Source organism: Misgurnus anguillicaudatus, chromosome 6, assembly GCF_027580225.2.
Source record: "Misgurnus anguillicaudatus chromosome 6, ASM2758022v2, whole genome shotgun sequence".
Taxonomy (NCBI): domain Eukaryota; kingdom Metazoa; phylum Chordata; class Actinopteri; order Cypriniformes; family Cobitidae; genus Misgurnus; species Misgurnus anguillicaudatus.
Window position 1 is genome coordinate 29,238,126 of NC_073342.2, and position 21,020 is coordinate 29,259,145.

General features: G+C 35.6%; 3 protein-coding genes and 1 long non-coding RNA gene across 7 annotated transcripts in view; 2 read left to right on the forward strand and 2 right to left on the reverse strand.

Moving 5' to 3' along the window:
- LOC141364371 (uncharacterized) overlaps positions 1-1,288 on the reverse strand; it is a 5,100-nt gene extending 3,812 nt beyond the window's left edge. Inside the window, exon 1 of the long non-coding RNA XR_012370119.1 lies at positions 1,155-1,288. This is a non-coding gene — a long non-coding RNA (uncharacterized lncRNA). The remainder of the gene's footprint in view (positions 1-1,154) is intronic.
- Positions 1-11,476, forward strand: part of LOC141364369 (CD151 antigen-like) — a 12,035-nt gene extending 559 nt beyond the window's left edge. The window contains exons 2-9 of one of the 2 annotated variants that reach the window (XM_073868965.1): positions 1,305-1,389; positions 4,353-4,544; positions 7,632-7,706; positions 9,115-9,135; positions 9,354-9,458; positions 9,670-9,825; positions 10,794-10,880; positions 10,995-11,476. In XM_073868965.1, the coding sequence (XP_073725066.1) occupies positions 1,306-1,389; positions 4,353-4,544; positions 7,632-7,706; positions 9,115-9,135; positions 9,354-9,458; positions 9,670-9,825; positions 10,794-10,880; positions 10,995-11,054 (780 nt within the window). In that variant the 5' untranslated portion in view covers position 1,305 and the 3' untranslated portion in view covers positions 11,055-11,476. The remainder of the gene's footprint in view (positions 1-1,304; positions 1,390-4,352; positions 4,545-7,631; positions 7,707-9,114; positions 9,136-9,353; positions 9,459-9,669; positions 9,826-10,793; positions 10,881-10,994) is intronic. The other variant, XM_073868966.1, reaches the window with a different exon arrangement.
- Positions 11,477-13,019: 1,543 nt separating this feature from the next.
- Positions 13,020-15,173, forward strand: LOC141364375 (glutamine amidotransferase-like class 1 domain-containing protein 1). Its single transcript, XM_073868975.1, has 7 exons — positions 13,020-13,153; positions 13,405-13,487; positions 13,595-13,700; positions 13,904-14,011; positions 14,092-14,183; positions 14,269-14,362; positions 14,540-15,173. Exons 1-7 carry the CDS (start codon positions 13,111-13,113, stop codon positions 14,653-14,655), a joined length of 642 nt encoding a protein of 213 aa, XP_073725076.1. The 5' UTR covers positions 13,020-13,110; the 3' UTR covers positions 14,656-15,173.
- Positions 15,174-15,819: 646 nt separating this feature from the next.
- LOC141364373 (chitinase domain-containing protein 1) lies at positions 15,820-20,946 on the reverse strand. Of its 3 annotated transcripts, none has more exons than XM_073868973.1 (13): positions 20,804-20,946; positions 20,227-20,347; positions 19,951-20,100; positions 18,050-18,182; positions 17,932-17,976; positions 17,747-17,853; positions 17,286-17,347; positions 17,056-17,148; positions 16,863-16,964; positions 16,619-16,771; positions 16,258-16,338; positions 16,124-16,163; positions 15,820-16,052 (listed from the first exon to the last, which is right to left on the reverse strand). In XM_073868973.1, the coding sequence occupies exons 2-13, from the start codon at positions 20,332-20,334 to the stop codon at positions 15,954-15,956; spliced, it is 1,173 nt and encodes a 390-aa protein (XP_073725074.1). In that variant the 5' UTR covers positions 20,335-20,347; positions 20,804-20,946; the 3' UTR covers positions 15,820-15,953. The 3 variants fall into 3 exon arrangements, with proteins under 3 accessions (XP_073725074.1, XP_073725072.1, XP_073725073.1); XM_073868971.1 differs by having other exon boundaries at positions 16,124-16,166; XM_073868972.1 differs by having other exon boundaries at positions 16,124-16,166; positions 20,227-20,344; positions 20,804-20,923.
- Positions 20,947-21,020: the final 74 nt, after the last annotated feature.

Consider the following 21,020-nt stretch of genomic DNA (forward strand, 5'->3'; position numbering starts at 1 on the left):
GTAAGTGAATGGGTCTCATGAACGGTTTGGTTGCAAACATTACTCAAAATCTCTTCTTTTGTGGGCATCATTCAGAACATAGAAATGTATACAGGTTTATAACAACATAATAGAATGATGACAAAACTTTATTTTTTGGGTGAACTATCCCTTTAACAAGTAAATATATATGTATTTATAATCTCGTGGCCTGTCTTGTATATTTAGTTGCAGGTAACAGGATCTGTAATAAACTTCACAGATTCCTCAGACAGCGAGATGTGAGAACTTAAAATAAACACAATTCAGCTCATGACAGCATATGACACTCAGATGATGTTTAGAACAACTTGTTTAACTATGAATGATCTGTTTATCTATTTAATAAACAATCTTATGGTGGGCAACCATAGGTCATGCATGCATACAAGATCCAACGCTATTAAATATAAAGGTGCCTCATGATGTCATACAAGAAGCATTTTTGGCTAAATTGAACCTTTAACATCTGAAGAACATTTTATTTTATATGAATATTCACTACCTATATGTTTTTACTACTACTTTACTGCGTTTTATTTACTTTTCACTAAGTTTGGTTTTTTTAGATGTTAAGGAAAGCCAGCAGCAGCAGCCTGAGAAACAAGCAGGTGTAAAAACACGAGCCGTAGTGTCGAACTGTTACGAGTCTGTTTCTCACACTGACTGAAGAGAAATTAAAGTTAGACAGTCAGAGATACAGTATATCTTCAGCTAAGGTTACAGAGTTACTTTAGTAAAAGCTTTTCTTTCTTTTATTAGAGCCGGTCTGTCTCTTTGACTGTCTCACACTTTCTGTGAGTGAGTCACATATCTTGTCATGATTCCAGATTATTCAGACTAAAAACAGCTCCAGTTTTCAGCCCAGACTCACCTGATGCAAACTGTATGCATGTGTATGCATTTACACTGCTTTTAGGGACACGTCAAGTTTATAAATATAGTAACATCTTTAGGGTTTATTAGAGGTCACACTTCAGCCCAAAAATTAAAATGAAACATAAGAAATGTAATGTTGCATGAAGAAAATTCTTCCTGCAATGCATGCTCTTTAACCAGCAATGTATTTCTGTATTTTGGAGTAAAAATGATGGGAGTATTACACAATAAAGATATTTCAGCAAGCTTTGCCTTACAAAAGTCAGTGTTGTCACATCATTCGGGGTCTTTGCTGAAGCAGATAAAGTCCGGCCGGTCGGGGGTGTCAGGAGTCATGGTTTTACTCACACCTGTCAAACGGATGCCGTTTTTAAAAGCCTGTAAAACTCTCCCATCTGTTTCATAAGGATGGCAGATGTTGAAGAAAAAACGAATAACTGTGGGACGATATGCCTCAAATACCTCCTGTTCATCTTCAATCTTCTCTTTTGGGTGAGTTGCTCCAGTTAAAGTGCTCCTGATGCTCAGGCGGTAGAGCAAAGGTCAAGGGTTTGAATCACAGGGAACACACATGCTAATAAAAGTATATACTTGAATATATATATATGTATATAATATATATATATATATATATATATATATATATATATATATATATATATACTTACACTGTAAAACCTGACAGTTAACTTAACTCAAACCATTTAAGTACACTGAAAAAAATGATTCATTGAATTTAATCAATTTTTTAAGGTACACTCTAAAAAACGATTCGTTGGCTGAACAACCATAACTTATGAAAGTAATTGGATTAAACACAAAAAACTTAGTATTTATAACTTTTCAACCTCTACTTACCATATTTAGTATGTGTAACACAAAAATTTAAGTTACCAGGTAAACTTAAATGTATCCAAAAATAAAATGAAAAAACATAAGTAATGCTAACTACTATAACAATTGCATCAAAATTAAGTAAATCTAGCATAACATTTTAAGTAACTATAGAGCCACGTGATTTCCCATGATGCCTTTCCAGCCAAAAATTATGACATCTGTCGTAGCCATTTTGTGAAGCACAAGCCCTGTAAAAAATCCAACTTCAAAATGTTCTTTTAACAAAAAACAAAGTTTTTCTTGTTGAAGGGCATCAGTTCATTAATTTTTGTTCACTGAATGAAATAAGCATAATCATCCTGCTAACAAATATCATTTGTTGACTGGAGTTTTAAGTTTTTGTCCAATTTGTTTACCTTAAGTAATCTGAACAAGCAATTTAAAAAAAACAATGGTCTGAATAGTTCCCAGCATGCATTGCGACATGTTCACTTCTTTGGTTAATATTTACTAAAAAAGATGACTGTTTTGATGTTTGCTGGGTTTATTTATGTTGATATGTTGTTAATGTTAGTTATATGTTGTATTTAGAGTTATTTTGAAAAAATTATGTTTGTTCATTGTTACCATGATTGAGAAGTGTGTGCTCAGTGTAGAGGGCAACACAGTGGGTTAGCGCGCATCATTGTTTCCTCACAGCAAAAAGGTCTCTGATTCAAGCAAGAGCTAAGTCAGACAAAGAATTTGTTCAGGAGACCTTTCTGTGTACACTAAATTATGTATACCTTTCTGTGTATACTAAATTGCTCCAACTTCACTCTAAAATATGTGTTGGATTTACTTAAAAAGTGTGATGCAAAAATGGTGCATATATATTTTAAGTAATCCCAACTTGGAATAATTTTACTTAAAATAAACAAGAAAATATGTGTTATATGAACTTAAATATTTGAGTTCATCATCATTCTTTACTTAAAAATTTAAGTAAATAAAACACAGGTTTTCTTGTTAACTTTAAGCAAAACCATCAAAGCTGGGAACACCCAAAAAGTGCGATGCAAAAATGGTGCACATACACTTTAAGTAAATCCAACACATCATTTTTTAGAGTGTAAGTGGTTGCAATCAATTTATTTAAGCTACATTTAAACAAAAGTTTTATATTTTATTTTACGTTACTAATCTTTTTTGTTTAAATGTAGCTTAAATAAATTGATTGCAACCACTTACCTTAAAAAAATTGATTAAATTCAATGAATCATTTGCAATTATGCACTTATATTTAAGTAGTGTGAACTTAAATATAAGTGCATAACTGCATATGACTCGATTTGTTTAAGTTCACAGTACTCAAATGTATGTGTTTTAAAACTAATGCAACCGGTTTACTTAAATGGTTTGAGTTGAGATAACTTTTAGGTTTTACAGTGTACTTTAAAGAGCACCTATTTCATTGCTAAAAAACATGTTATTAAATGATATTTTGTGTATTTGGTATAATACAATGTGTTCGCATGGTTTATGGTTAAAAAACACATTATTTTCACATACCGTACATTTTTGTAGCTCCAGATTTCACTCACGTCAGCCAGAAATGTGACGCTCTTTACCATGTTTGAAAGACTCGCTCACAATGCAATGCTAACAGGAGTTAACTTACAGGCTGTGAGTCCGAAACGGGATGAATTATGATAATGTCGGTCTTTACTACATCACCAATCCCAGGAAGTAAACTGTTGCCTACAATCCGTGTGTTTTTTGTAGAGATTTATGTTGGAGATGATAACTTGCGTCATCATTTACTTTGGGGTTTGTACCTTTTGCATATCGTTAACATGAACTAATACACACTTACACACTAAAAGAAATGTAAAAACGTGAATCGGACCATAGGTGCTCTTTAAATAAAAGCCAACATGATCTCACAAATTCCTTGAAATAGTTACGCAATATTTTGAAAATTTTTGCGTGTCATTGTCACGTGTTTTCACAGTTTTGCGTGCCCGTGCCGCGACTTTCTGTTTTGTGTCAGTTTCGCGTATTGGTTGCTCAGCTGTTTTTCCTATTTTTAGACCATCGTCGCTTCGGTTTTGGTTAGATTTGCTGTTTGCGTTAGGATGTCACTTTAACTATTGGTTTCTACTATTGTTCGTATGCTTTTTAAATCATTGTAGCATGACGTTAGGGTTAGAGTTGGGTTTGGGCAAGGATGTCATTCTAACCCCAAACCGAAGCGAAAATGGTAAGAAAATAGGAAAAACAGTTGAGTAATCAATACGTGAAACTGACGTGAAAAAGAAAGTCGTGGCACAGGCACATAAAATGGTGAAAATATGTGATGATGACACGCAAAAATGAGCAAAATATTGCATGACTATGTCACGGAATTTGTGAGATCAGGCAAATGCACGAAAATTACAAAGTGTTTACATTGTAAAAAAAATCCTTGTTGCACTTTACAATTCATTTCAACTTTCTTGACTAGTAAGGAGTTGCAATAAATTCTAAAATTAAGTTGAATTAGCTTAAGTTATTTCAACTTAATTTTTATAATTTACAGTGTAACGTAACTTGTTACATGCAATAAAGGACCAGTTTTATGTTACTGTACCTCTCAGTTGGCAGGGGGCGCTGTGATGGCCGTGGGCGTATGGACTTTGGTGGATAAAAGCGACTATATAAGCCTTCTCTCCTCCAGCATCTATGCTTTCGCAGCGTACATTTTGATTGGTGCAGGAGCCATAGTCGTGATCACTGGGATATTGGGCTGCTGTGCCACCATCAGGGAACAAAGAAGTCTGCTTATAGTGGTAAGAGAGATTGTGGGTAATGTAGTCAATGTACTGAAAGTCGACACCGTTGTCTATGATAAATTTCATACCTAGTTGCATTAGTTATAATACAATGTATTTTATAATTTTTTGGTTTCACGTTTTTCCTGTTTTTTTATGATCTATAGCTACATTTATTGTCGTTTGTACAACTGCTTTTCTGTAATGCGAAAGTATGTATAGATATACATAAGAAACACTCTATGGAGGCTGTGCTATATCAAGAATAAGTCACGGCTGAAGGGTGTTGTTAGGCATGACAATGCAACCCCTTCAGGCGCTGGAAAAATAGTCCCTGACCAACAATGAGCAGTAACGTTTCACATATTTATACATTGCTAAGGGTGCTGTGTGCAGTGATACACAAAATCATTGGGTTCAGCGGCCGTTTATCGTGAATAAACCACAGCTATTGACCAATCAGAATCAAAGACTTGAACTTACCATTTTATAATATTAAAAGTACCCATGCAAGAGTAAGGTTTTCATAAAAAAAGTGTTATGGATGGTTGTTGCTATACAGTTGCTAAGGCATTCTACGCAGTTTTTGAAACTTTGCAATATGGTTGCTAGGGTGTTGCTGGGTGCCCAAAGGGACACTCCACTTTTTTTTAAATATATGTCCAGCTCTCCTAGAGATAAACATTTGATTTTTACTGTTTTGGAATCCATCCAGCTGATCTCCATGTCTGGCGCTAGCACTTTTAGCATAGCTTAGCATAATCCATTGAGTCTGATTGGACCATTGGCATCGCGCTCAAAGATGACCAAAGAATTTAGATATTTTTCCTGTTTAAAACATGACTCTTCTGTAGGTACATCTCTTCTGTAGTTACATCTAGTAACTACAGAAGACCGACAGAAAATTAAAAGTTGGGATTTTCAAGGCTGATGTGGTTAGGACTTTACTCTCATATAATAATCAAGGACTTTGCTGCCGTAACATGGCTGCAGCAGGCGTAGTGATATTACGCAGTCCCCTTAGTAACTTTCAATAGCAGGGCACAATTTTCAGGTGCTGTGTAATATCATTTTCAGGTGCTGTGTAATATCACTGCAGCCATGTTACGGCAGCAAAGTCCTTGATTATTACGCCAGAATGAAAATATAGCTCCTAGCCATATCGGCCTAGAAAATCGCAACTTTTAATTTTCTCGTCAGTCTTAGTACACGATGTAACTACAGAAGAGTCAAGTTTTAAATAGAAAAAATATCAAAACTCTTTGATTATTTTTGAGCGCAATGCTAATGGTCTAATCAGATTCAATGGATTATGCTAAGCTATGCTAAAAATGGTACCGCTAGACACAGAGATCAGTTGAATGGATTCCAAAATGGTAAAAATCAAATATTTAATTCTAGGGGAGCTGGAAAATGAGTATATTTTCAAAAAAAGTGGAAAGTCCCTTTAAGTCAAAAGAGTTGCCCATATGTCAAGTCTCTGTGATATTCTGGATTGGAGAAGACATTATTTTACAAATGGCATTAAATATTTGTGCAAATACTGAGTCATTTCAGTACAAAATGTGATAAAGTCCGGCACAAAGTAAACTATTTGAAGAATGAAGAAAGTGGAGAGTGTAAACATTGCATTACAGTAGCCAGATTCAGGACGCCTGGAGTCTTGACATTCAACAGCGTGTCAATGGAGGATGTCAGGAATTATTCTGGGCACACGCGGTCACTTCAGTTTAAAATTAGCATAGGTGTGTGTGTGTGTGTGTGTTTGTTTGTGTGCGCTTTCAGTTGTCACAAAGATGTTAATATTCAATGCTATAAATATACAGTATACCTCTGAATTATATAAAGATGGGTGTATCTTTAAGAGACGGACTTAGAAACTGAGTCATAGTTGAGGAATGGTGGGCAGCACAGAATCCAGAGACCAGGAATAAGGAGGTTGGTAGGCTGGGAAATAACAAAACTTGGAATGTTGAAGGAAACAGCAGAGAAATAATACAGGCAGAGAGAGAGAGACAGACAGAGATTGTTTTTTTCAGCTAAAGATTAACCTTCATAGTTAACTTTTTCCTAATAACACAGGTTAAAATAAGGACACATGCCATTGCTCTTGACCAGAATATGAGGGTTGGGCTTACTTGATATACTCATTTTGCAACACCCTTATAATCACCCAGTTTATATGTACAGTATATAATGAATGCATTTATTATTTGTGACCCTGAACCACATAACCAGTCATAAGTTGCACGGGTTTATTCGTAGCAATAGCCAACTATACATTGTATGGGTCAAAATTATAAAAAAATGTTATGCCAAAAATCATTAGGATGTTAAGTAAAGATCATGATCCATGAAGATATTTTGTAAATTTCCTACTGTAAATATATAAAAAATGTATTTATCATAAGAAATATGTGTTGTTAAGGACTTCATCTGGACAACTTTAAAGGCAATTTTGCAATATTTCGCAATTTTATTTTCACCCTTAGATTCCAGGTTTTCAAATAGTTGTTGCTCGGCCAAATAATGTCCCATAAATCAATAGAAAGTTTATTTATTCAACTTTCAGTTGAAAGAAAATTCACCTTTATGACTGGTTTTGTGGTCCAGGGTCACATATCTGCATATATTTTTCCAGACTGATATCACGGAAAATCGTGTTATATAGTTATAGTTGCAAAATTTGATCAATTTATTTGTGTCAATGGCACGAAATTCGACTTTTTTACATGCCTTGAGAACGAATGTCTTATGTATTGTTTTCTCTTTTTTCCCATTTTCTTACCATTGTCACTTGAAGTTGGATAGAATCACTTTCTGTTACATTTTTAGGCATCCAAACCCCAAATCTAACCCTAACTCCAAGCGACAATGATTAAGGGAAGGGGGAAGAAAGAGAAACAATACATAAAATGACACGAAAATGAAAGTCATGCCATGGACAAGAGAAACTATTTATAGAAATTCGTGCGAGTGACATGAAAAAGACATTTGTGCTCAAGGGACGTAAAAAAGCTGAATTTGAACACAAATAAATTGATAAAATTTTGCGTGAATATAACACGACTTTCCGTAAGATAATGTACATTTTTTACTTTGCAGTACTTTGTTCTGTTGCTGTTTATCTTCTTGCTGGAGATCACAGCTGGAATTTTGGCCTACGTTTATTATCAGGAGGTAAACTCGCATTCACTATGGTAAAAAATGTGACCTTACATTCAGGATTCTTCTCCTGATGCACATATCTCTGTATACTTTACCTTTAATTTCAACATCTTCAAACATTTCTGCATGTATGCATGTAAATAACCTGATGTCAGTGGTTACAGTACAGTCGTGAATGTCCTATCAATTGCATTTTGGGAATGCAAATATCTCTTAAAGAAACAGCTCACCCAAACATTCTGCTATTATTTACACACCAACCTTCATGCTGTTGTGACCCATTTGTTTGTTTTTAGTCGGACACGTACAAAAGCCCTGTTTGGACGGTAATTGTTTCTCGTGGGGGCGTAAGGTATTTTCATCATTTACAGAGGGTGGTCAGGATTTAATTGCTGTCCGAATCCAGCATGTCTTTGTTTATCTTTGACCACCCGCGTAAAAATTCCCAGCCAAATTACCTACTGTTTTTTGACAAACACTAAGGTCGTGTGATAATTTAATTGCCGTCCGAATTCAGATCTCAAGGGATCAATGTGAAAGTCATTCTGCACATCCTTCGGAAATTTATCTTCATCCGTGTGCATGAGTTTAGGAGCAGGCATGCAAATACATTTTTTAAAGACATCCTCATGAGAAACAATTCATGAATAAGAGCTTTAGACATAAGATAATGGTGATGTGTATTATTGACAAACTTTGAAAAACACAAAATAAAGCCCATGTGTTCAAAAGACTTGAAATATAGCACAAAACTGCACTGTAAAAAATACTTTGCTGCCTTAAATTTTTTTGTTGAATCAACTCAGATTTACAAGTCATTTCAACTTACTATTATTTATCTTGACTAGAGATGAGTTGTTATAACTACAGGTGAGTTGTTATAACTTATAAATCTCTGTTGGCATGACTTGTAAATCTGAGTTGATTTAACAAATTTTTTTATATTTATATAAATATAAATAGTTAAAATTATACATGCATGTGTGCATATTTACATATGCATAATTATTATACACAGTTCGCACACATATATGATGTTAACAAAAACTTTTATTTTGCTACAGATTAATCGTGATTAATCGTTATGCATCCCTACTTCCTACCATGGTTTGGCTATAAAAAACATAAATAAACCTACTCGTAAAATCATGCTTTTGCCAATAGAAATCAATACACAAAAAAACATGGTTAATTTTAAGTAAGGGGCTTTATAGGGGCTTGGAGTGAAACTAAAGATATATTTATATATTTGGGTGAACTGTTACTTTATAAAAACCATCAGAATTTTGTTTCACAAAATTAAATTCACATTAAATCCACATAAACGTGTTGAATGCTGTATGTTTGCACGCTCATCCACTTTCCTGTTTGTCCACCTGTATAAAACCCTTTATCTTCTTCCTTCCTCCTCTTCCTCCAGTGTTTTCCTCTCTGCTACCAGGTAAACATCTACAAAGACCAATAATAGCACAAGTTATTCTTATGTGGATAACTTTTATACCATATTTTATGGATCTTTGTACCTGTAAATGAAAACATCTTCCTCTCGGTTTCAAAATCTTCATCTCAAGTTTCCCAACATTTTCTACGTACAATACACCTGCATAAATATTTACAGTAGTAATGCAACATGTGTAACGGGTTTATCTGTGACCGCAGCTGAATGCTGAACTCAGGGCTGATCTGAAAGAGCGGATGGTGCAAAACTACCAGCAGCCGGGACAAGAAGATATCACCAGAGCTGTGGACAGACTCCAGCAAGTCGTAAGTTTTATCATGAGTTTTAAAAGTGTAGTCAGCGTATTGTAGCCATGCTGTGGAAAACAGCAGTATATAGTGAGAATTCTTGCATTTTCTAAGAAACTTCCTGCTTCTATACAGAATAATGGATTATTTATTTAACTTTCTCCTTAGATGAGTTTCTGTTAATGTTTATATGGGTTTTCTTTCTCTCTCTATGTGTTGTACGACTCAGCTGAAGTGTTGTGGTAGTAACAGCTCAGCCGATTGGAGGGAGGGCGCATGGATTCAGACGTTTGCTGACGGACGACTGGTGCCAGACAGCTGCTGTAAGACCCCATCAGAAGGATGCGGGGTCAGAGACCACCCGTCTAATATCTACAAGGTGGAGGTACACAGCCGGCACAGCATCTTTTATATTTCAGTTTAGAGGAAACAGATTGTGGTGTTATTTCAAGCACAAAAATGAAACCTGAGAAACAAACTTAACCCTTATGTGTTATTGGGGACGTTTTTATCCACTATGGGTTTTTTTTTGTCTTAATTTGGCCACAACTTTCTCTGTGTTTCAGCAAGTGGAATGATTTTTGGTGACAAATCTTATATTGACATATATTTTGGGAAAATGCTTTGGAAATTTTTCAAAAACTCAACAATACACCGTGTGCAAATTTACTACCCTTTCGTTTTGTTCATGGATGAAAACATTCACTAAATTATAACTGTTTTAAAAATGTATCAGATTAATATTTTTTTTCAATTTTTTTTGTATAAATCTGTTAATCAACCTCAGTCCTGATCAAAACTACCAAATGTTTACAAAAATTTCATAATTTTAACTCTTTAATTAAGATCATAAGTGATTTTACTGATTTGGGGAGGAAACACACAAAATGATCGATTTTCAATATAAAAAGTGATTGTGGACTGGATTTTTTAAAACCTTTTTCACAGTCTTGGGCATGTCAAAGATTAGTAAAAACATTGGTTTTGATGCATGTTTAGTTTTTGTGCAGCATCAAAAAAGAATTCTCCTTTATTTGTTGTTCGTGGTTGTTTTTGGTCCATTGCCCCATTATAATGACATTTTTTGACTGCAAAGCCATGACACCTTATTATCATGCATTTTTGATTGTTGGTGGTTTTTCCTTTTGCAAAGAGGTAACATTTGTCACCATGTGGCACCATTAACCCTTTAGTATGCCGTTGCAAAAACAGAGCTTAATTTCTGGCTTGGCAATTAAAGAGTTAAAATCATGAAATTTTTGTTAACATTTGGTAGTTTTGATCAGTATTTAGTGCATCAATGATATCTTACTGAAGCTATGAAATGTACTTTAAAGTCTCTTTCTCTTTCAGGGTGGCTGTATATCAAAACTAGAAGAGTTTCTACTTCAGCATCTGCTGATCTTGGGCTCGGTGGGTCTTGGCATTGCATTTTTACAGGTGATAAATTGGGTTTTTTATATAAATCCTATAAATGCAAACATGAAGGCTTCTATTTGTGTTGTTGAATGTTGTTTAGTACTGAATATCACCTTTTTACTTCTTTTGTAACAGATTGTGGGGATGATAATCACCTGCTGCCTGTATCGAAGTCTGAAAGAAGATATATACTGAAAGAAAAGTTATATCAGCTCTGTTCCGACAACAACAACAAAAACATGACTGTTACTGTGTATTTTTCAAATACATTATGCATCAAAGATATGCGAGATGACAGTGATGAGTCAATATGTTTCGGCTGCAGGACAGTCACTATGAAAAGTTGTAATGACTTGTGTAGGTACTGTTGTTTTAAGGAGACCCCCAAATAATCATACAATACTGATTAATGGAAGCACATGGATGGTCCACACTCCCAATGTTTAACCATCTACACCTATAGTTACAAATGATTTATTTTTGAAGTGCATTTATTTAAAGATCTCTTGTTTTTTGATTGCTGATGTTTTAATTTAGTAATTGTTGCAGTTAGCTTTTACACCATTGATGGTCATACAACAAACAATAAAACACTTCTGTTATTCTTTATTATTAAACACTGCAGATAATTATTGTCAATATGCCTGAATTAAGTTTAAGTTTGTTATTATTGTGTTTTATTTACGTTACTGTTTACAGTCTGCTTTAATATTTGTATTGCGTGGTAAATAAGCAATAAGGTACTCGAGGATAGTCCTTATAACAACACCCTTAGTCCACGCTCCAGCACAGCCTCTCATACCTTATTGCTTACCGATCCCTACTGGGGAATCCAGCTAAGACCAGCATAAGCTCCCAGCTTGGTTTTAGCTGGTCTAGCTGTGTTTTGGTCACTTTTTAAGCTGGTCTAGCTGGACTTAGCTTTGCCAGGTTGGGAGGACCAGCTACTGCCACCTTAACCAGCTAAAACCAGATCAACAGTTATGCTGGTCTTGGCTGGATTTTTCAGTAGGGATTTGGTTTATTATCATTATTTTGAAATAAAGGGACATATGTGTCTTGTGTATAACATGTGGGAAATTATTAAAGTATTCACATTCATTCAATATTCTGCATGTAGGGTACTCTGTACTGACTTTCACAATACAATACCAAACTTTTGGTAACAGAGGACCCGCCCGAGTAAGCAACCCACACTTGCGGTCTTCACACTTTACCACTTGTCTACCACTTAGATGAGTCATGACATATTTTTCCTGTATTTGGATCAAGTAGGCATGGACTCCAAGTGAACGTCATTACCTAATAGGCATGCCCTACAAAAAATACAGCTAAGACCAGCATAAGCTGGTAAGCTGGTTTTTGGTGGTCTCCCAGCTTGGTTTTACTGGTGTATCAAGCTGGTCTAGCTGTGTCACTTTGGTCACTTGCCAGGCTGGGGCTGTAAGGACCAGCTTAAACCAGCTACATGCTGGTCTTAGCTGGATTTTTCAGTAGGAAGTGCAAAATATAAACTAAAAAAAGCAAATTTTTCAAAAAATACATATATTACTGATAAAATGGGCCAAAAATACGTTTTGTTACAAAATGATGGGTAATATCTTACATTTTAACATTTAATTTAATTTTCAAAATTTTCACATACACTGAATGGTTTTCTGCGGTATCGTTAACGTTACGCAAGTTCCTGAACATAACTGATATATAACTTACACTTAACAGACAGCCCAGACGCTTTATTAAATATAGAAACAGTGTGTTCGATTTCAAAACCATTAAAAAGTATGACTGAAAGTATGAGTAAAGTCACTTTACTCGCGAACATATTTACAACTCCCCCGGGACTTTATTTCAGTAACACGAAATCAAGTCCCATCGACTTAAATGATGAAAGACAACTCGCTTGCTAAGGTGACATATACACTATATTTACGATCAACAACTAAACCATACACTCAATTTTAAGGTCATATTGCGGATTTTAAACACTACACTTTGGTTGGCAAGTACCTCACAACTCTGTACCGTCGGAACTACTTACCCCGGAACTGTTGCACGCGGAACTTTATAACAGACGGACCTTTCAAAACAATCTACTGATCAAATGATTTCAGTTCTCTGTGTGTTTAACAATAATTCAAGGAATTTATTCAGTTTTATCACATGTGTTTAGTAGGTCATTGTTGCGATTTGTATTTCCATGATCGCACTTTAACTGTCGGTGATTTAAAGGTGATATAAAGCATCAGTAATGACATCTAAACCTACATGTCTGATTGTGGCCAGTGCTGCATCTGCAGGTAAGACTTCGAAAATGACGACATTGTGTTTACGATTGCATGTGCCACATGTTTCTAAAAATATATAAACACAGTTGGTAACTGAAAAAAGCAAAGAAAATATATATTACATGTAAATGCACTGAAGGATTAATGACAAAGATGCTTAGATCACATGACTAGTTTAGCAATGTGTCAATTTAAAGATATGTATTATTATAAATGTAAATGTACTGTAAATGTGTACCAATTGTGTTCTGTTTTACCTGCAGGAGTGTCAGCTCGATCACTTCAGCACTGTTTTACTTTGTGCAGTTCAGTGTTTAACCTGCAGACAGCGACACCTGGCGTGAGAACACACACACTGCAACATACACTACCAAAATTTAGCCTTTAATATCCTAACTACGCCACTTTACTTGTACTTTTATATCTTTGTTTCTTTCTGTTTAATAGGGGAAGCCTATCGACTTTGTCTGTGTGGATGAAAGTGCAACCCGATGGGTGCAAGAGTTCAACCTCACATCCTACGCCAACCCAACAAAGCTGGAGTCAATCGATGGTTCGAATGATATATTTCATCCCTCTTAACAAAACTATTAATGATAGTTATAATTGGTTTAAACACTGCACATCTGATGGTTTATAATGGTATTTGTATTAGAAACCATCAGAAGGGCCTGTTTTTGTATGTTATATAAGCACATATCTTATTACAAAAGTTCATTTGTTTCACATTTTTAGTTGTAATGTGTGATGTTTCAGGCGCACGTTACGACTCACTGTTGATTCCCGATTGTCCGGGGGCCCTGAGAGATCTCGCACACAGCGGCTCCCTCGCACGAATCCTTTCTCACTTCACATCACAGAAAAGTAAGACTTCACATATCTAAACACAGTTTAACACAGATTACAGAGATTTGGTTTGAATCATGTGTGTTTGTATGTTGTAGAGCCTGTGTGTGCTGTTGGACAGGGCGTAGCTGCTCTCTGCTGTGCCACAGAGGAACAGAAGTGGATATTTAGTGGTTACAGTATGACTGGCGTATGTGCTCATTTTCCATGAATCATAAAACTAATTCATAACATAGACATGTCTGTGAATCACTGTAGTTTCTGTTGTTTTTTAGCCTTCTGTATTTGAGCTCGTACGATCTCCAGAATTCGCCAACCTGCCACTGATCGTGGAGGATTTTATTAAAGATAACGGTGGATCTTACACAGGTGAGGTCACACCAGTTACCAAAGAAAGTAGATTGTGATCGATACTGTCATAGTCACATCTACCGTATATGACTTGTATAGTTTAACACAAAGCTGCTGTCTTACATACATATGCATTGAATGAGGATTGTCATATTGTATTGTTTTTTAACATGAGATAAAATGTTTCCCTTACAGCGAGCGTTGAGGATGCTGTTCATGTGGTTCTGGACCGACATCTGGTGACCGGGCAGAACGATGAGTCCTCGGTCGTAGCCATCAATAATCTGATCCTGATGTTTAATAGCAGATGAACAAGAGAAGAGATCCCATCATAGATTGTGAAGTCACATGTACATCAATAATGTCTACAGTCAGTATGGAAAACTTAACCATCAAATTAAAAAAATGATATATATAACTTTTTGTATAACCATTTCAATGTTTGGGGAGAGCGGGGGCACAAACTAATGTTTTTTGACTTTGGCTGCCATTCAAAAAATATTTAAGTTAGATTAATCTTTTTTTTTTACAGTCAACACACACATCTCTGCTACAAATAAACACTTAAAGTTTGTTAGTGGGACCTACCGTTATTGTAAAATTACACCGAAAGCAACAGGAGTGCAAACGTTACCCCATAGGTGGGGTTTATTGTTACAAACAGAGGGTTTGTTGTAACGCCTGCTAGAAAATTTTGTTTAAACACAAATAATTCAATCAAATTCTGTCTATATAACTGCCTGTAATAAATAGATATTCACACATTCATCCATCCATGATCCTTCATCTAAACATCCTTGTATTAAGCATCAATGTATATAAATAGATTTTTTTAAAGTGCTGCACAAAAAAAAATTCAATCCCAGCTATCGGTTACTAGGAGTTGCTGACATTTTTTTAAAAAGCTGTTATGTTTTAGTTAACAAGACAATACAAGATTGGATTTGGTGACTTACACACCTAACTCAGAAATTGAAAAAAACACAAGATTTTGAAATTTACTTTCAAGCCTCCAAAACACTCTTTGTTCAATATCTTAACCAAAACACATCAAAACTTTTCACAAATCCACAGATCTTCTGACAGTAAGAGAAAAAGACCAAAAGCACAGATTGCTCGGCCTTGTATAAATATGTAAAGTAGCCGTGTAAAATTAACCATGCGTTGTTTTGTGTCCAGCTCACCCCTACTTTTTATCTGTAAAACAAAAATGCTTTTAAAGAAAATCTCATATAATGAATATCATAATGTTCATAGTCATGTCAAAATGTTTTTTTCACATAAGTATGTACTGTAGCATCAATGTTTGTTTATGATTTATTATGTTAATATCTTTATGGCCAAAATGTTTTGTGCACTTGTAATGATGTCTTCTAATATGTATCACATAAATAATAAAATACAAAGAATAGTAGTATTATGAACATGATCGAGTATGATTGCATTCATAAACATCACTTTAAGAAAGCTCTTGGTGTAGTTAAAAAATAATTTTATTGGCATGCTCAACAATGATATCATCATAAATATCTTAAGTGCTTTCATAAATCACACTTTATTATTCGGAAGCAGATTGGACAGTTTAGGTTTTAATCACAGCTTGAATTGATCACAACAAGTCATAGAAATAATCCAATCCTTGTCCCAGTTCCCACATGGAAATTCCTGTTCCCAGTTCAGCTGCCAGTTCAATACGGAGCTGGAGAAACTTGAAACAAGATAGAGATTTACAGAGCTGAATGTATTACCCATAATTCATTAGGACTGATTCGTACAAACCTTTAAAGTAGGAAAGTAAACAGCATGTTTCGCTCCATTACTCCTGAAACACAATGAAAGAAACTTTGAGTCGATCTCATATCATCTGATAAAAAAGGATTTTATAATTATATTACAGTGTAACTCTGTGTAACCTTTTAAAATTAAAGAAATGTTCTCCAGCGTTTTCATCCCACTGGAGTTTTGGTTTCACTTCTTTTAGCAGCTCAATATATCTGCATAAAAGAAAATCTGATCAATATATATGCAAAAGAGCAAATATGTATAAATCTACACTCACCTAAAGGATTATTAGAACCACCATACTAATACTGTGTTTGACCCCCTTTCGCCTTCAGAACTGCCTTAATTCTACGTGGCATTGATTCAACAATGCATTGAAGCAACTGCTATGTGATTGGTTGATAAGATAATTGCATTAATGAGAAATTGAACAGGTGTTCCTAATAATCCTTTAGGTGAGCGTATATACTGTATAAAAACAAAAGTGTTGACCTGCTCCCCAGCAGTGGTTCTGCCCCGCCATAACTGCTGAAGTCCAGACCGTACATGTTGATTCCCAACAGGATCTTATTCCTCCACTGGTTCTGTGGAGCGAGCTGAAGGACACACTCTCTGACCCACGGCAGAGGAGAGCTCGGACCGGGCCTTACACCAAAAAGACCCCATCACAAGTCATTTATAAGTTTAAACAACTAGATAAACACAGTGTGTGTGTGTGTGTGTGAGCGTGTCTGACCTTCCAGGGCCTGAGTAATCGTAGGTCATCAGACTGAAAGCGTCCACCACAGGTGCCAGTTTCTCAAAGTCTTCCTGGCCAAACATTCCCGGCTGAGCCGTACTGACCACAACACAAACAAACACACAAGATTTGTTTATTATGAATGCAATGTAGAAAAGGATGACAGGAAAGCAATTGGTTTGTTACATACCCAGGTGCGACTGCAGGAGGGATGACCAGCACACAGGTGAGCTTTCCCGCCTTTAGAGTTTCACACAGGTGCGTGACCAGGTGTGCCAGCTCTCTGCAGCACACGTAAACAAATCCCACATGACAATATGCTTAAGAAATCAAGTACTGAGATGCTGATTTACTAATATAGAGGATTTTGTGAAATGTTTTAGTGTAAACACACACACATGCTCTCTCTCTCTTTCTTACTTTCTTTTGTTTCCTCCTAACTGACTCCATAACTCCAGTGTATATCCATCAAAACCTTCAGCCTGTATTTCACACAAAAGAGAAAGAATGATTAGGTCAGATGTTAGGGCTGTCACGATTATGAATTGACAGTTATTTGCCTAATAAATTGCGACGGTTATCACGATTAATTGCCTGTTTTATTGCTTTGACATTTAATTCTCATACATTTGCAAGGTTATTCTGGCATGAAATATTAATACACACAACACATATTTAAAAGTAATCTGATACTGTCTCGTTTATACAGGTGCTGCAGCTCCCCCTTGTGTTTTTAGAGAGATGTGCAATCATTGCGGTGATCTGAAATCATCTCGATGAGGTCAAACAATCGCGATGAGACGATTATTTAATCATTGTGACAGCCCTACAAACACTTTCTGTGTGATCGTGCCGTGTTAGTCTGAGATTAAAACTAAAACCTTTGCCACTTCCAGCGCCTCTCGACCCAACTCCTCCATCTCATCTTCGCTGTCCAGCACGGTCATGTAATCCTGATAGGACCATCCATCAAACAACAATCGAGGTACTTTCAGAGAAAAAAGAAAGAGAGAGAGATCAGATGGAGAAATTGTATTCTATATCATTTCATTTGATTCACACTCACATATTTTGTTTTTCTTGTTGGCTTTCCTCACTGCTTTGACCCAGCCTGTTGACACAAAGTTTTAAATCAAATCTGTGCATCGAGTACTGCTAATGATGTTATAAAGTCATGGTTTGACCTGGGTCGTGGTCATGCAGGCCGGTGATGTGGAAACTCTCTGGTCCTCTTCGTCTCAGCTGGAGCCACACTGGAGACACAGACGTCAATTTGGGACCAAACAACTTGGCGATGTCATATCCATGAGAGTTCCACTGAGACACAGGGGATATGAATGAATAAGACAAATAATCAAGTCAAGAGAAATGTCACAAAATATATACAGTGGGTGCGTATATAAGTAATGTTTATATAAATATGCATTTATAACATTTTTGGAAAAAACTTATGATGTCATGCAATTTTTAGTTCTATCCTATCTGAATGTGTATGGATGCTTTGGGAATATTTAGGGAAATTGGAGCCGGATGGTTTTGCTTTCTAACACACTTTTTTTGCTTTATTTCAATCTTGATGGCATTTTCTTGTCTGCCTTTTTCCTTTTAAATTATTAAACTATGAAAAAAATATAATTGGGTGATTCTCGTGAATTTAGAGTTATGAGGTGTCATAAAACATTTTGATAAAAAAAGTAAATGCTATCAAAATAAGAAGCATGCAATTACAAACATCTCTTTACGTACTACTTCGCACATGATTTCAAATGACATCATACAAACCAATTTTGGGTTTTTTTTACATTTGAGGGGAAATTTTTCATTACCGCAACGTCGTGTCCATGACTGGATTTGGGTTCTTTGACATGGAAATATTTATAATTAAAAATAAAAAGCTTCAGTGCATGTTATACTATAAACATTTACAGTAAAGAAACATGTGGTATTTGGTGATTATTGGTAAATGTAGAGACAATAATAACTTTTCTCATCCTCCGCAACAATTTTCAGTCATTGTTTAAGCCCTCAAGGAACTAACATTTAAAAAAAAAATGTTTGGAAGGGACATAATTAACTGTGACACTCAAGATGGCTACCAGGTAAGCAGTTCTTATTTTTTCTCTCCAGATAAAAGTTGAAATTTTGTTTCTCATAGTACCTACACAACTTTTTAGTTCTCATTACCGAAACATGAGTTTATAAATACATATATTTAATGTAATATCATAATGATAGTCTAAAAAATGTAAATAATTATTTAGGAAATATTTTTTTAATCCTCTAAAAATAATGATTATACTGAGTTCAGTTCTCATATGTGCAAAAATTTTTTGCTTAAATGGCTTTTTAAAAAAAATTGATGCTGGACACTTTATAAGTCTGGATTTCATGAGAAAAAATTCAATCTAATTTGAAACAAAAACATCATCTGATGCCACAAGTATGTTGCATTTTACTCATTCTGCTTAAGATGCAGTTGTTCTCTACTAGCTAAAACCAGTATAAGCTGTTTGGCTGGTTTTAGTTGGTCTCCCAGTTGGCTGATTTTAGAGGGGTTTTGGACACTTTTTAGCTATTCAGCCTGGAAAACCAGCTGACCCACAAGCTTGAACAGGCTGGAAGCTTAGCCAGCTGGTTTAAGATTGAGGTAGCAGGTTTAAGCTGGTCCTCACAGCCTGGCAAAGCTGGTCTTCCAGCCTGGTCAAGCCAAGACCAGCTAAAAAGTGGCCAAAACCCCTCTAAAACCAGCCTGCTACCCCAGCTTAACCAGCTAAAACAAGGGTGGGAGACCAGCTAAAGCCAGCAAATCAGCTTAGGCTGGTTTTAGCTGATGTTTTGACTCTTATTTAAATAGCTACATGCCAGTTTTACATTTTAGCAAGCAAATTAACATCTTGTTCATGTACATGTTGCCCAAACAAAGATAAAATCAGAAATTGGCACATTTGCTTGAGAAAAATCGGCAATTGAAATCGGCCATGGAAAATCAATCCAGCCAATAAAGTTATTTAAAAATTAAATGTATAAAACTGGGAAAAAACAGATAGACAGACATTAAATAGATCTCTGTTTCTGTGTAACTCACAGGTGTGATGTAACCCAGTACAGATCCCTGGAAGTGTCGTGTGGAGACACACTGAGGACAGAAACGCTTTTCCTCCCTCACGATATCTCTCCAGAGAGGATCCGAGACCACCAGACCCCGGTCCTGTACCGGACGATCTGCTATTGTCGTCTTCACACATACAAATAATAAAGACAGACATGATATCAAGCAGCATCACCTGAGACCTGCAGCATGTCTTGCTTCTGCTACTGTATAATAATGTTAATATCTGCTAAATGTTAAACGTGGTCTAACCTCAGCCTCCTGGATTTTATTGGCTTTTTTGGCATCTGTCTTTGATAATGTGCCTCTGACAACATGAACCAGCAGACAGATGAGCAGAAATATCACATCTGCTCTCATTTCAGCACCTCTGCTGTTGGAGGAGAAACAGAAAAGTCTTAAAACCAACAATGTGATTTATTAACAAGCTGTGCTGGACTGTAAAAGCACTGCTTGTTACTATATTAAAAATCGTATTTATTTGCAGCTTTAAATGCACCGGTACTGTGTAAGTTACAAACATTAAAAAATACTATAGTATGAGCTGTCGTAAATTTTAGTAAGTTACACAATAGAAATCACTACACTTTGTTAATGTATACTATAGTATTCTGTAGTGTTAAATTACTTATACTTAATTAAACTGTAGTAAATACTATAGTATACTTCGAAATACTATGGTGTGCTTCAAAACACTACCGCATCTAGGAATTTTACTGCAGCTTACTATAGTAAATACTACAGTATTTCTTATGTGTGCAGCTTTAAATCCAAAATGCAAAAAACACGCCTATGCAAAATAACATTTGCCGTAAATTCAAACACTTACCCGATATTTGTCTAATTTACGAGTTTAATGTGTGATAAATACGTTCATGGTCTTTATCAGAGATGATGTGGACATGCAGGTTTGACAGCCCGTGTGCATCAACAGTCACGTGACGGGAAAAGCTCTCGGCACTTCAAAATAAGAGTCCCCAAGACGATGTGCAGACACGATTAAACTCCCATTAATACTAAACATATTGATATTAAAACTAATTTAT

Coding starts and splice junctions, on each gene's coding strand:
- LOC141364375 (XM_073868975.1), top strand. CDS start 13,111: ATGACATCTAAACCTACATGTCTGATTGTGGCCAGTGCTGCAT. Junction 13,154..13,404: donor GATTGTGGCCAGTGCTGCAT/CTGCAGGTAAGA, acceptor GTTCTGTTTTAC/CTGCAGGAGTGTCAGCTCGA. Junction 14,363..14,539: donor TAACGGTGGATCTTACACAG/GTGAGGTCACAC, acceptor TTTCCCTTACAG/CGAGCGTTGAGGATGCTGTT.
- LOC141364373 (XM_073868971.1), bottom strand. CDS start 20,334: ATGAGAGCAGATGTGATATTTCTGCTCATCTGTCTGCTGGTTCATGTT. Junction 17,348..17,746: donor AGGCGCTGGAAGTGGCAAAG/GTTTTAGTTTTA, acceptor TGTGAAATACAG/GCTGAAGGTTTTGATGGATA. Junction 17,149..17,285: donor TTAGGAGGAAACAAAAGAAA/GTAAGAAAGAGA, acceptor CGTGTGCTGCAG/AGAGCTGGCACACCTGGTCA.